This window comes from Marmota flaviventris, chromosome 5 (assembly GCF_047511675.1).
Source record: "Marmota flaviventris isolate mMarFla1 chromosome 5, mMarFla1.hap1, whole genome shotgun sequence".
Lineage (NCBI taxonomy): Eukaryota > Metazoa > Chordata > Mammalia > Rodentia > Sciuridae > Marmota > Marmota flaviventris.
Genome location: NC_092502.1, coordinates 13,718,092 through 13,731,137, shown reverse-complemented (window position 1 = coordinate 13,731,137; position 13,046 = coordinate 13,718,092). Strand labels below are relative to the sequence as shown.

Genomic DNA, 13,046 nt, shown 5'->3' with positions numbered 1-13,046 from the left:
GCCCCTAAGGCCCCGCCCCAGCTCTGGCCACGCCTTGCCCGCACCCTGGCCACTGCGCATCTGCACCTTGGTGCTCTGCAGCTGGAAACTAGATGCATGTCTCGTGGCATATCTATTCTGGGAGTTATGTGCTCTTCTGTCTGGCTTCTTTCACTTAGAAGATGTGGGTGAGATTCCCTCAAAGGGATGTGTCCCCGTGGCTCATTTCTGTTCTTACTGCGTAGATCTCCAGTGGGGTGGATATACACAGGTCCCCTGGTCCCCTGCTCCACAAGGCAAATGTTCCAAGACCCCCACTGGATGTCTGAAGTCTCTAGAGAACTGAGCCCTATGTATATGGATTTTTTTCCTGTACATACACACCTATGGTCAAGCAGGTGTTTGATTTTTTTTTTAATATTTATTTTTTAGTTTTAGGTAGACACAATATCTTTATTTTATTTTTACATGGTGGTGCTGAGAATCGAACCCAGTGCCTCACACAAGCTAGGCACGGGCGCTACCACTTGAGCCACAACCCCAGCCCTGATTTTTTTTAAAAAAACTTCATTTAAATCCTATCCAATGTTCCACAGTCCCCAAAACAAAGATTTGCTACTTACAATGTGGTATTCCACATATATTCCTATCAATCCCTAAAGCTCATTATTTAATCTTAATCCCTATGTTGCATCCACAAAGGGGACATTGGAGATTATTTTAAATAATTACCAACTCTTCATCCATTCAACAAGTATTTATTAAGCACCTAGATGCCAAGCCTGTGCTGGAGTCACATACCTATGATGCAGTTTAATTTGTGAATGAGGCATGATAAGAGGTGAATAGCAATAACTACTAATAAACTAGAATAATTATAACAATATGCTGTAATAAAAGTGATATGAATGTGGTCTCACTGTCTGGAAAGAATCAAGAGAAATTTTAATGTTTCCAGCCTACAGCTGAACCAACAGAAAGTCAAAGGGCAGACAAGGAGGGACCCTGTACTATACTTCTCTGTCCTCCATCCTGCTGATGGACTTTCGGGTGGTCCAATTTGCTCTATTTCTTATTCACGGCCCTCGTCACTCCCTGATGTTATCCTCTCCCTTAGTACCATCAGGTCCAGAGGACAGAAGCCTTGTCCATGTCATATCCCTGGTGCTGACACTAAGTGGGAGCTCGAGGTCTGCTGAATGAATGACTGTTTTTACACCCACGACATAAACAAAAGCAAGAATCAGGGATGTGCTTCAGGTCTTTCTTTTCTCTGAACCCCAGTTTAGAAATCACCAGGTGAATCTGTACATACAGACCATTCTCACACACATGCTCATGCAAACGAGAGAGACCAGGGACACCCCGGCCTGACCCTGTTGACCGGGCACGCTGACTGACCTCCACTACCCTGGGCTAAAGGTGCAGTTTCTGAAGATCCTCCACTTATTAACTTTTCTGCAAGCCATACCACCTCTGTGCCTCAGTTTCCCCATATATGAAGCGGGGTTAATTTGTATTCAGTAGAGTTTTATGAACATTAAATAGGAGAGTCCATGGGAATCCCTTAGCACAGAGCCTGGCCTCGTTAAATGTTCATCCATCGTCTCATCTGAGCATTAATGAACAAAAACAAGGGAAACTCAACAGTGTTTCCTAAAATTCCCTAAAATCCTTTTTGCGTGAAGGTGCTAGGGATGAAACCCAGGGCCTCATGCATTCTGGGCAAGCTCTCTACCACTGAACAACACCCCCAGCCCCCAAAACACACTTCTCAGAAGGGCTTTGTCCTCCAAGGAGTTGTAGTACCAAGAGTCACCATGTCGGTGTAGACTTTATGGCAAATGTCTAATTGGTTGGGTCTAAGTCTTTTCTAGCCAATCTGTCAAGATCCTCAGTGAGCACCCACTGTATTCCAGGCACAGTTCAGGGCACTAGGGACACTGTGTTGAATAAAACAGGCTAGTGTCTCTCTCCAGGAGTACATATCCAACAGGAGGGAAATGGACTATAAATTAGTAGATAAATAGCAAGCTTTTTCAGAGTGATTAGTTTTTTTCTGAGGATGGAAACTCAGAGGCAATACAGACAGAAAGTTTAGGCCAGTGCAGGATGATAGGAAGCAGACAGCTGTGAGATCAGGAGAAAGACAGGCCAGGCCAAGGGAATGGCTGGTGCAAAGGCCCCGAGGCTGGATAAGTTGGCAGCTCCAAGAACCAGGAGCAGAGCAGTGTGGCTGGAACACAGGGAGGGAGGTCCTGAGAGAGCCGGGCAGGGGCTGGCTCTCAGAGCAGCTTTCAGACAGGAATGGCCAATACCCAGCAAAACCACCAGACCTTTCCAGGCAGCCTTTGTGACTGCTCCAGCAAGACATCCCCCATCTTCAGGTTGCCAGCCTGTGTGGGCCAAGCCTGCCCCTAGCACTTCTGCGCTCTGCCTTCCTCCCTGTTCTCCACTCAGTGGCATCTTGAAGGGACTCAGAAAACAGGCCAGCCACCAGAGAGGCTGGCAGCCACAGCCAGCTCCTTGGAAAACTTGGAGCGATCTCCCGTGGTTGCTACCACGCGTGCAGATCCAACTTCAGGTTCTAGTGTGGCTGCCAGCCATGCTCAGTGGCACTGGGGGCACCTTTCGCTTCCCTCGTGGTCCCTGAGACACAGGAAGGAGACCAGGGCTTTCCGGAGATGGAGTGAGATAACACACATGGGCGTTTTCCATTTCACCTGGCACGTAACACACTAGCCAAAATAATCCAGCGCTTCGTATTTTTAACAGTGACTTTTCCACCGGTGCCAGAGGACCTATATTGAAAGAATCAAGAATTCCACCCTTGTGGATAAATTCTACCCCGCTCCTGATTTTAAGGAACCCTATTTGGTTCGCCTCTGTCTCTCCTGGGCTTGATCCTTACCTGCCGGGTCTGGCACAGTAACCAGAGTAGCTGTGAAAGGCAGGGGCTGCTTCCTGTCTGGATGCTTAAGGGCTCCTTGTCACAATAGCCCCAGCAGTGCCCACAGCCGAACCAGTCGCCTCTAGTTAAGGAACTCGGATGCTGCGAGTCAGAGCTCAACAGTCCCCAGAAAGACAGCAAGACCCTGCTCGGGAAGCGGCCTCCGCTGGAGCCCTGCTCTCCTCCCTCTCCCTTCCCCTCACACTCAGCCCCTTTCAAAGAGAGCAAAGAAGCTGTATTGAGCTTTAATGAGGAATCAGCTGGGCACACTTTGCCACAGGCCTGGCTGGAGGCAGAGAGAGATGAACAGGCCCCACTGCGGCTAAAGTCACTCCCGCCATCACTGGATGCAACCAGAGACCCCGTGATAATGCGGCTTCAAGCAGTCCGCGCTCACACATGCTGCCCACCCCCTACCCCACCGATGGCTGAGGATGCCCGGCCATCTGAAGCAGAATCAACATCAGGCCCCCAGAGGCCGGGGATGCTGCCAGTGTAGAGCGAGGGGAGCGGCAGGACGTCCATGGGAAATGTCACCATTTATTGCTTTTCCCAGTCCCCATCAACCCTCAGCCAGCAGACGTTCCAAATAGCAATAAAGTTATTTTCCTGGTCTCCCAGGGTCCTGGACCCAGCAATAACGTCTTTCTGAAGGGCAATGAGTCTGTCTTTAACCTTGCCCTCTTTGGCAGGTATGCACCCGGGTGGCTTCCAGAAGCCTCCCTGGGCTGCTTGCTCCCCGTGTGCGGATGCCTTCCCTTCTGGGAAAGTGACAGACCCTGCTCAATGGTCCACGCACCTCTCCTCTCCTCCAGCTCTTCTGGAAGCCCACTAAGTTATCTTAATTACCGTTCCTTCTTGGTCTCTGCCAAGAAGTTGAGAGATTTATAATTGGATCAGTCAAATATTTGCTGTGGTTTATTTCCTTGCTCCTCGAGCTCTTGTAAAAGTTGCATTCTCGTGCCACTTTGGGGTATGACTAATGACTCCGAGGCGCAGTCCTCACTTTGAGTGCCAACATGGGTTATTTTTCAAAGGCCAGAGAAAGAGAATTTGCGGGGAGAGGAGCGGTGTTTATTTGGGGTTACTGTGCAATCCCACCCTGGCTGGCTGCAAGAGACACAAGCTGCTTTGAGAGACAAACGTCCTCCCTGCAGGCAACCCAGGCACAGATACACCCTTCCACTGGGATTTGGTCATGTGCCTTCTGATCCCCTTCCAGGGTGTCTGCAGACCTATTAGATAGAGCGCGCCATGGCACAACCTTTTCAGTCACCAAGCACAGCGTGCCCCACCCCCCCCAGCATCTCTGTGTCCTGGATGGATCATCATGGGGTCCTGGAACAGAGGAATCAGATGTCCCTGGTCCTCAGCCTGAGTTATCGATTCCCAGTGATGAACCATGGAAAGGGAACTCTGGCCAGGGCCTGGGTTCTTGGAAAATGTCCTCCTTCTAGTGACAGCCAGTCCGCCAAGCAAGCTGCCAGGCGGCAGCCTAGGACTGCGGTCCTAGAGAGCACGGGCTCCCCTGAACCAGATGGCTTCCCTGCAGTCCTGCTGTCCCGACCCTGGAAGGAGTCTCCACGGCTGGCTTGATTGATGCTCCTTGTGTTTCCACACCCCAGCCCCTTCCCACGTTATAGCCACCATGGGTCATGCTGGATGGCATGTGCTAACCACAAGGAACAAGACCACATGTCCCCCTCTACAGCAGCTTTGGGACTAAAAGGCACACCCACCTGGGCCAACTGCAACCCTCCTGGGTGAACCAGGATAATGAGACACCCTATATGTGCTGGATGGAGTTGGAATTTCGCCAACAGAAGATGCTGCCCGTTTTTCCTGGTGACCCCTCCCCTCCTGCCTGATAAGAAGTGGAAGATATGCAGGGACCGGCTATGATCTTGGGTAGTGAACTAGGGAGGAAGAAAGCCTGGAGTCAGGAAATCTCTGAAAACTCTGCCAAGTAACACACCGCATCGTTTCAGTGGCTTCCTCTAGTAAACGTGTATTGATTGCTCACGATGCAATTTCGGACTCTCCTCCAAGAGTCATTCTAGTATCCAGGGCATTCCTATCTTGTGGTTCTGCCACAAGAACAGGGGCTTTAAAGGTTCCCTGGCACCTTCCAGGGTAGATGGGAACAGAGGAAGAGCACGAGGGAGATTGCACAGGACATTGGATGGCAGGATCTAGAAGTGGAGGACGAGCCACACTATGCCCCATTTGTCCAGAATGGGTACATACCCCCACCTGACTGCAAACGGGCTGGGGAGGAACATCCTGATGTTGGCAACAACCAGCAGTCTCTACCACAGAGGTCCCTAAGCTGGTGTCAGAGGAGGGAGGGAACGAGGCAAGAAGGGACAGAGAAAGCATCTCCTTCAGAACCACAGGGTGACATCACGGATCCCGGGGTGGCACGGCATTCCAGGTTCAACGACAGTAACTCCACCCCTCCCTCTCCTGTTCAAGACAGCACTTCAGAAGAAAGAAGTGATGGTGATGGTTATGAGAAGAGAAGCCCTCAGTGCAATTCTGGTCCCTTTCCATGGACTTCCTTTACAAATTTGTTATTTCACTCATTGGATATTTAACAAATGCTTATTGGTCAGATTCTGCTCCAGGTGCACTTGACCCAGCAGAGGATGCTAATGAGGCATGCTCACCATGTACAAAGCACGTGCTATTCAAGCACCTTGTAGGCAGAGGCTCATTCCATCCTCACTGTGACGTTCTTGTGTGGATACTGTCACTATCCCCATTTTAAAGCCCAGGCAGTGGAGGCACAGTGAATCTAAACCGCATGTGCAGCACCCCAGGAAGGAGGTGGCGGAGCTCAGACTCTCACCCAGGCACGACGTCTCTGAAGTCCTTTCTCTTAGTCACTCCCTACGCCACACATCCCGCACCTGCAGTTTACACATGTCTCACTGGCCCCACAGTGACTTAAAGACATTTAGGGGGGTGACAAGAGCTTGAGAAAAATAAGGTGCAGTAAAGGGACACAGGATTGAGCCCCATCAGAGTCTGATCGTGCCCCGCCCTCCCATCCAGTACCTTATTTGAGAGCCGTGGCTGGCAGGTTCCTGCTTAAATGGAGGCTGCCCTCCAAGCTTCTGCAGAAGGACTCTGAGGGGCAGCCACAATAGATGTCCTCCCTCTCCTCTGAAAAAAAATGCCTTTTCCCAGAGCAGTTTGATTGGTTGGACAGCGAGCACCACCACTAGTCCCAAGCCACTGCCGAGAGTCCCTTGGCTGGTCGGCAGATGGGCAAAAGATGACGGATGCCCAAATTAGTAATGAGCAATGGCCCCGCACAAGTAATCACCTTCCCCAACTCTTCCTCATGGGGGTGATCACTTGGACCCCAAATGAAGTCTATTCTTCTCACCTCGGCACCAAGGAAGTTACAGTCATTCCTCTGGCTGACAGCAATTTGTAGACGTGGGTCTTTGTAGTTGGACATTTACGAGGTTGCTAAGGAACAAATGCTTTGGTTACAAAGGTCTTGGAAAACAGCAACGGTTTGTCATATCCTTTCCCATCATTTATTTTAGCCCTTAAGGACAGCGGTGACCAATGGAATGCGGGGTAGAAGGAAGCCAAACACAAACACTTATTTCCTGAAATATGGGACGAATGTCCTCTTCCTGGGCACTGGCCATCTGCACGTGTTAAAATGGAAGCCCGCTCTGCTCTTCTGTGATCATTCTGATTTGCGAGCAGGTGACTCATAGTCACTAGGTACTTAAAAAGAATGCTTATAATCTCCCAGGCCCTACCCTAAGCTGTAGCTCACGACAGCCCTGAAAGTCAGGGGCTGTTGTACCCCAGTAGGAAAACCAGACAGAGAGTAACAATAGATTCAAGTCAAACAGTAGCAAGTGGCAGAGACAGAATTCAAACCCTGGTCTGTCTGATGGCAAAACCTTTGTGCTGGAGATTAGAAAGTCTTTTGTTTTCAATGATCACATTTCAGATGGAAAAGCTGGCAATCCTGGTAATGGGGCCCCCACACCAGAAGGCTCCTGGAGCTGGGTTCTGTGAAGTTGGTGAAGGGGGTACAGCTGATGTCTGCCACCTGTGAAAACCCTTCCAATTGGGCAAAGCCAGGAGAGAGCGCAGGCTTACAGTGGTGGTTTCTATCTGCTAAAGACCTCCCCTTGGAATGCGCTCTGGAAGGCACAGTACCAGCTGCTTTTCCACACAGTGCTGAAAGAGTTTTCAGGATGAGTCCATTGCTGCGTGGACTCGCTCTTTCTCCCCTGCAGAACACCTCATACCCATCTGCACAACTAACCCCTGAGAACATTACATCAGGGCTGCTCAGGACTCTTCAGTGGCTCCCACTTGCCTCGTAATATTCTACCTGCTATTTAGAACAGGACTCTCAGGTAACATTTGTTCTCGTCATCCTCCCATCCCTAGTAGCTTTAGCTGACCACTCTGTCTCTCACTTGATCACATCCAGCTCCGAACCTGGTTTCCACATTTAATCTCTGGTATATCTAGGCGCTATCGGGGCATGGATATTACGGTCAAACAGATCTCTGTCCAAGTCTTGTGACTATGTGACCAGTTGCTTGACTTCTGAGATTTTCTTAGTCATAAAATATGGATACAGGCTGGGGATGTAGCTCAGTGGTACAGCACTTGCTTGGCATGTGCAAAGCCCTGGGTTCAATCCCCAGCTCTACACAAAAGTTTATATCTACATACACATGGATATAAATAGAACCAAGATAGTAAGAATTGAAAAAAAAAATGATTATAGTGATGATGACTAACATATATTTTGAGGGGGGTTTTGTGTGTGCCAGACACTGTTCTAAGTGTTATATTAATTCTCACAACCCTGTACATAGATACTATTATTTTCACAGTTTTGTAAATGGAGAAACTGAGGCACTGACAGCTAAAATTAATGTCCCAGCCAAAATTTCTCCCAGGCAGTCTGGCTTCAGGGTCCTCATTCCCAGTCACTTTACTGTTCTGTCTTCTCCCTGTAAATGATCACCAAAGAATAGCTGGTAACAGGTGTATAATTCCTTATCTGAAACTCCTGGGGAACAAGATGCACTTGGAATTCAGAATTTGGAGAACTATAGAAAAGTTTTACTTGGCATAAACTATGAATTATATAGCATCCCAGTGGGGTCTGGAGCAACAACCCATATCTCACAGACACATAAACAAACACACACCCAAAAAAGTGAAAAAAAGAAAGAAAGAAAAGAAAACATTGAAGTTTTATGTATTTCCAAGCTACAGGCCAGAGATTTCAGCCATGGTCATAAAACAAGCCACGGTCACCATAAGCATAATAAACAGGGGCTGTTATTACTGTTACAAATTGTGTGGCTTGTTTTACTGTATGAACTCATAATGAAACTTACTAAAAAGGATATCTCAGCCAAGGAATGGGTGGGAGGGGAGATGCGGGTCATGGGACGGGTCTGCACCACCATTCACCCCGGGGTGCTTCCTCTCCTCCGCAGTATGACTTCATGGAGCGACTGGACGGGAAGGAGAAGTGGAGCGTCGTGGAGTCACCCAGAGAGCGCCGGAGCATTCAGACCCTGGTCCAAAACGAAGCTGTGTTTGTGCAGTACCTGGACGTGGGCCTGTGGCACCTGGCCTTCTACAATGACGGCAAAGACAAGGAGATGGTCTCCTTCAACACAGTGGTCTTAGGTAGGTGCGGGTCTCTGGGATGCAGTGCACAAAGGGATGGATGGCTTCTCCGCGGAAGACGCAGCTTCCCAGAGTCCCCATGTAGTGAGGTCTCACTGGAACCACCATCAGGATCATAATGTGATGTTCATATGACATTCATGACATTGTCCCCTAACCAAGCTCTGATGAGACACACGCGCTGCTGAAACCATGCCAAAGGGGCCAGGGGTGGGGTTAAGAGTTTGGTCAGAGGTCCTGGGTCAAAGACATCCACACAACCTAGGCAAATCAGTGCAAGGAGTAAGCCTGTGTTTCCCCTCAGGTAAAGCAGAGCGCACACTGGCGCCCACCCCAGAGGGCTGTCATCAGGATTACAGAAAATGGAGATGTGCATACGTCTCTAAGCCCAGAGTAGAGGCAATAAACAGTCACCATTCACATCAGCTCAGAACTTCTCTTAGAAACTGAGAATGCCCCCAAATAAAAAGAGTTTTAAAAACTTAAAACTAAATCAGAGAAAGAATATAGACTTTAAAAAAAAATGTCTTTATTCCCTAGTAGGCAAATCTTAATTACACAGATCTTTCAAGAATCATGGAGCCCCTTGGAAAAATCCATAGGGCCAGCAGAGAAGTCCTTAAAATGCCAACAGTTGAAAAATCCTCACTTTAATTAAGCTCTTGTCATGTTTGGTGTGTTTTAGCCCCGCTTTTTATTAGCTATCAAGAGAAAAGACAGGATTTTATTCTAAATTTCCTCTTCTTTATGCACATAAGTCCTAAGGACTTTAGCTCACAAATTCACAAAGTTCAATTGCAAATTACCAATTCTATTCAGAGAAGTTGCGGATATTTTCATTTCGGTTATTTTGTTATTGGGTTTTAATCTTCTTTCTGATCAGGATCATTGATCCTGGGTAGAAACTGTGTGAATCAGGGCAAATTGTTAGGCCCGTTTCACAGAAGAATGAACTGAGGTTTGAAAAGCTAACTCAGCCCCTCAAGGCCCCAGGCTATGGTAATGGATGGGTCCCTGGGTCTCATCCACTGCCTTTCTGCATCATCGTAACTTTTAAACATGGCTCTCAAGCTTCTTGGAGAAGCCTAGATGGAGTGATTTCATAAGGAAAGATCTCACAACTGCAGGACTAAATCCCACCTCTAACTGGGCAAGTGGCTGAGCTCCCTGAGCCTAGGTGTCTTCATCTGTGGAAAGGTGGTGGCCACATTCAGGAAAGGCAGGGGCTGGCATAGAGTTGGAGGTCAGTGAATGCAAGCCCTGCCAGGGGTGAGGGTGTAGGGGTTGTTATTTTTGCCTTACTGGGGATGGAGTCTGGGGTGCTCTACCACTGAGCTACATCCCTAGTCCTTTGTATTTTTTATTTCAAGACAGGGGATTGCTATGTTTCTGAGGCTGACCTCAAACTTGTGATCCTTCTGCCTCAGTCTCCTGAGTAGCTGGACCTAACAGGTGTGTACCACCTCATCTGGCAAAGCAAGCCACCATTTTATTTTAAAACGATATGTTATACAGCTGTTTTTATACTGACTGCATTTTAAGAGCTTCTCTATCAGCCCCATGGATTTTTCCAAGGGGTTTTATGATTCTTGAAAGATCTGCATAATCCAACCTGAAATTGAGGCAGCCACTTGAGAATTGTATAACATCACAGAGAATTTTAGTGTTGACCATAGGTAGAGGCTGATCCTTGTTCCCTCTGTTAGGGACAGATCAGCCCTACTGAGGCTATCCACATGCTCTGAAGTAGGAGTTGGCACAGTATAGCCCAGGGGCCCCATCTGGCCCACTGCCTGCTTTTATAAATAAAGTTTTATTGGAACACAGCCACGTTCGTCTGTTTACATATTGTCAGTGGCAGCTTTCCCACTGTAGCGGCGGAGTTGAGTAGTTGCAACAGAGACCATATGGCCCACGAAGCCGACATCCTTACTATCTGTCCCTTTACAGGAAAAAGCCTGGCCCTGCTCTAAAGTCATGTCATAACTCAGTTATCACGAAAGCGGTTGGAGAAGCAGCTCCTCCAGGTTGAGGCAAGGGAGAAGCATCAAAGCTGTAGCGACTCAGAAGGAAGAAACGAGCAACAAATTGAGATCTAGTTTGAGATGTTGAGATTTTTTTAAGTCTTTAGTTTAAGAACATGACGAGACATGACTTCCTGTGTCACCTTGTGTTTAAACTCGGGAGCCTTGACATGTTTGCAGCAGCGCTCATGTCGTGCTGCATGCAGCTGGTGCTGCTGGATTTCTGAGGACCCAGCGAAGCGGCTAGTAGGACCGCCACTAGAGTGTGGCCCTCTGGCAGCCTCTGCATGCTGTGTTTGGTGCCCATCAGCTCAGTTGGGCCCTGGAGAGCCACGTGCAGCAGGTGCCATGGCTGTCCCCTTCCCTTCCAGCAATCAGGACAGGACACCAAAGCTGGAGGACTTCTAGGACTCACCTGAGGTCACAAGTAGCCCGTCAGAGGTGAAGTCCCCATTTAGACTCTGCAGAGCTGTGCTCTCAGTCCCTAACCAGCCTTGAATTCTAGTTAAATGTGTCCCTTTCCCCCTGGGCAGCAAGTGTCAGGGCCCAGGTGAACTGGAGGTGGCTCTGCCCTCCTGTCCCTTCACCAGACTCAGTGCTGCTGAGGGCCCCTGCCCCAGGTATTACCCTTGCGCCTGTCAGAGCTGGGAAGAGCAGTTCTCCCCTCTCCGGAGGATCTCTCTCGCCCACTAGAGCATAGGGAGAGTCAAAGGTAATCGGCCTAATAGTCGGGCAGGTATCTTGATAGAGCAATGATAGCAATTGGCCTGAAATGCAGGGAAAGAACAGTGTTTTACCTAGTTCGAGGCTCTTCCCCGCATACCTATCATCAGAACATTCTCCATCAAGAGCAGCCAGGATGGCGGCAGCCCTGCGATGGGAAACAGAAGGGAAAGTGTTAGACGGGTGTCAACCAGCGATCACGCTAAATATACCTTTGACTCAGGAGTCTGTGATGTGTTCTGCAGAGAAGCCGTCTGCCTTCAGAAATGAGCATCCTCTCGGGACGACAGCAGCATTCTGGAAGCCAGGCAGGCCCTGGCACCCCCCGCTCTGTGTGCTGACTTCCTGGGCCTGCCCACGCCTCCTGCCAGTTCCTCCTTACAACAACTTGAACCAAGTTGACACCCAGGAAAACAGATAATATCTCAGTGACAGCCCAGAGGGGACAAAGGGGCCCCAAGCAGGATGGGCTCTTTTATGCTTTAGCAGAACCACATGATGCTTTTATTCCTGCAAAACCTGCCCAAGTGCTTTCAGTATAAGACCTTGGGAGACTTAACTGATAGATACACTCCTCGGCAGTTTTTGCTTGTTTGGGATTGTCTTCCTCTTGTGCACACACAAGGACCTACTGTATACCAGGCAGAAGAATACCTCAGCACCTACTATATACCAGGCATTAAGAGTACCTCAGCAATTCAGATCTGGTCTTTTCCCTGGGGATCTCAGTATGTCAAAAGGCAGTTACAGGAACAAGCAGTACAAAAACCTAGGCTGAGGAAAGTGAGGTAGGAGGACAGCCAGGAGCTGAGTGGCCTCTAAGCTGAGATGGAAGTCCATGCCCACAAGCAAGGACTTCCAGACAATTGGCGAGCATGGCACGCCTGTGGTACTGTACCCGGGACTTTGGTGGCAAGGAGGGTCCTCCGTGCTCTGTTGCTGCAGATGTAAATTTGGAGATCCAAGAGCACTGGCCTCAGAAGGGTCCATTTCCACCAAACCACACCCAGACGCACATGCTCAGTGAGAAGCACTCAGTACCTCCTGCAGCAAGGACCTCGAAACATGCAAGCTGGATATTGTCTCTGTTTAACACTTTCGGCTGTTCCCCATGGTCCCAGTGGCCTGCAGTATAGCCAAGTTGTCCTCATGGCTTCTACCTCTTATCCCCATTCCAATATCCTGTTCTCTTCAAAGCATTTCTTACCATTGTTACTTGTTTGACTCAATGGGTTTTTTTTTTTTTTTTTTTTTTTTTAGCTTGTATTCTCTATGATACTAGAAAGGTCTGAGAGCAGAGACCATGTCTCATTCACCATAGCATCTCCAGTTCTGGTACATCGTAGGTCTTTAGTTAATAGGTGGAACCCTAGATCAAGAACCATGACAAGTCTGAGATCTTACTTCAAGAATAAGCCTGCTTCCTAACCATGCTCTGGGGGAGACCTTGTCTCTATTATGCTTGATAGTAAATAAACCCCCCTTTACTTTGGAGAGAGACACTTCCTCTCCCCCAAGGCTGAGCCCTACACAGACAGCCTTGAAAAGGCATTTCTGAATAGCCCAGAAGTCAGTGTCCCTGCTCCCAAGACCTTCAGAAATGGGAGCACCCCAGAGACAGCTGTCCCCCAACACCACATGAAAAGGCTGATTTTAGATCCACCAAAGCACCC

General features: G+C 48.8%; 1 protein-coding gene across 6 annotated transcripts in view; it reads left to right on the top strand.

Annotated features, from left to right (window-relative positions):
• The window catches only part of Tenm2 (teneurin transmembrane protein 2), an 892,009-nt gene that overhangs the window by 732,328 nt on the left and 146,635 nt on the right, over positions 1-13,046 (top strand). For all 6 annotated transcript variants that reach the window (XM_071612002.1, XM_071612001.1, XM_027938624.2 and 3 more), the window contains one exon: positions 8,431-8,626. In XM_071612002.1, coding sequence (XP_071468103.1) covers positions 8,431-8,626 — 196 coding nt within the window. The remainder of the gene's footprint in view (positions 1-8,430; positions 8,627-13,046) is intronic.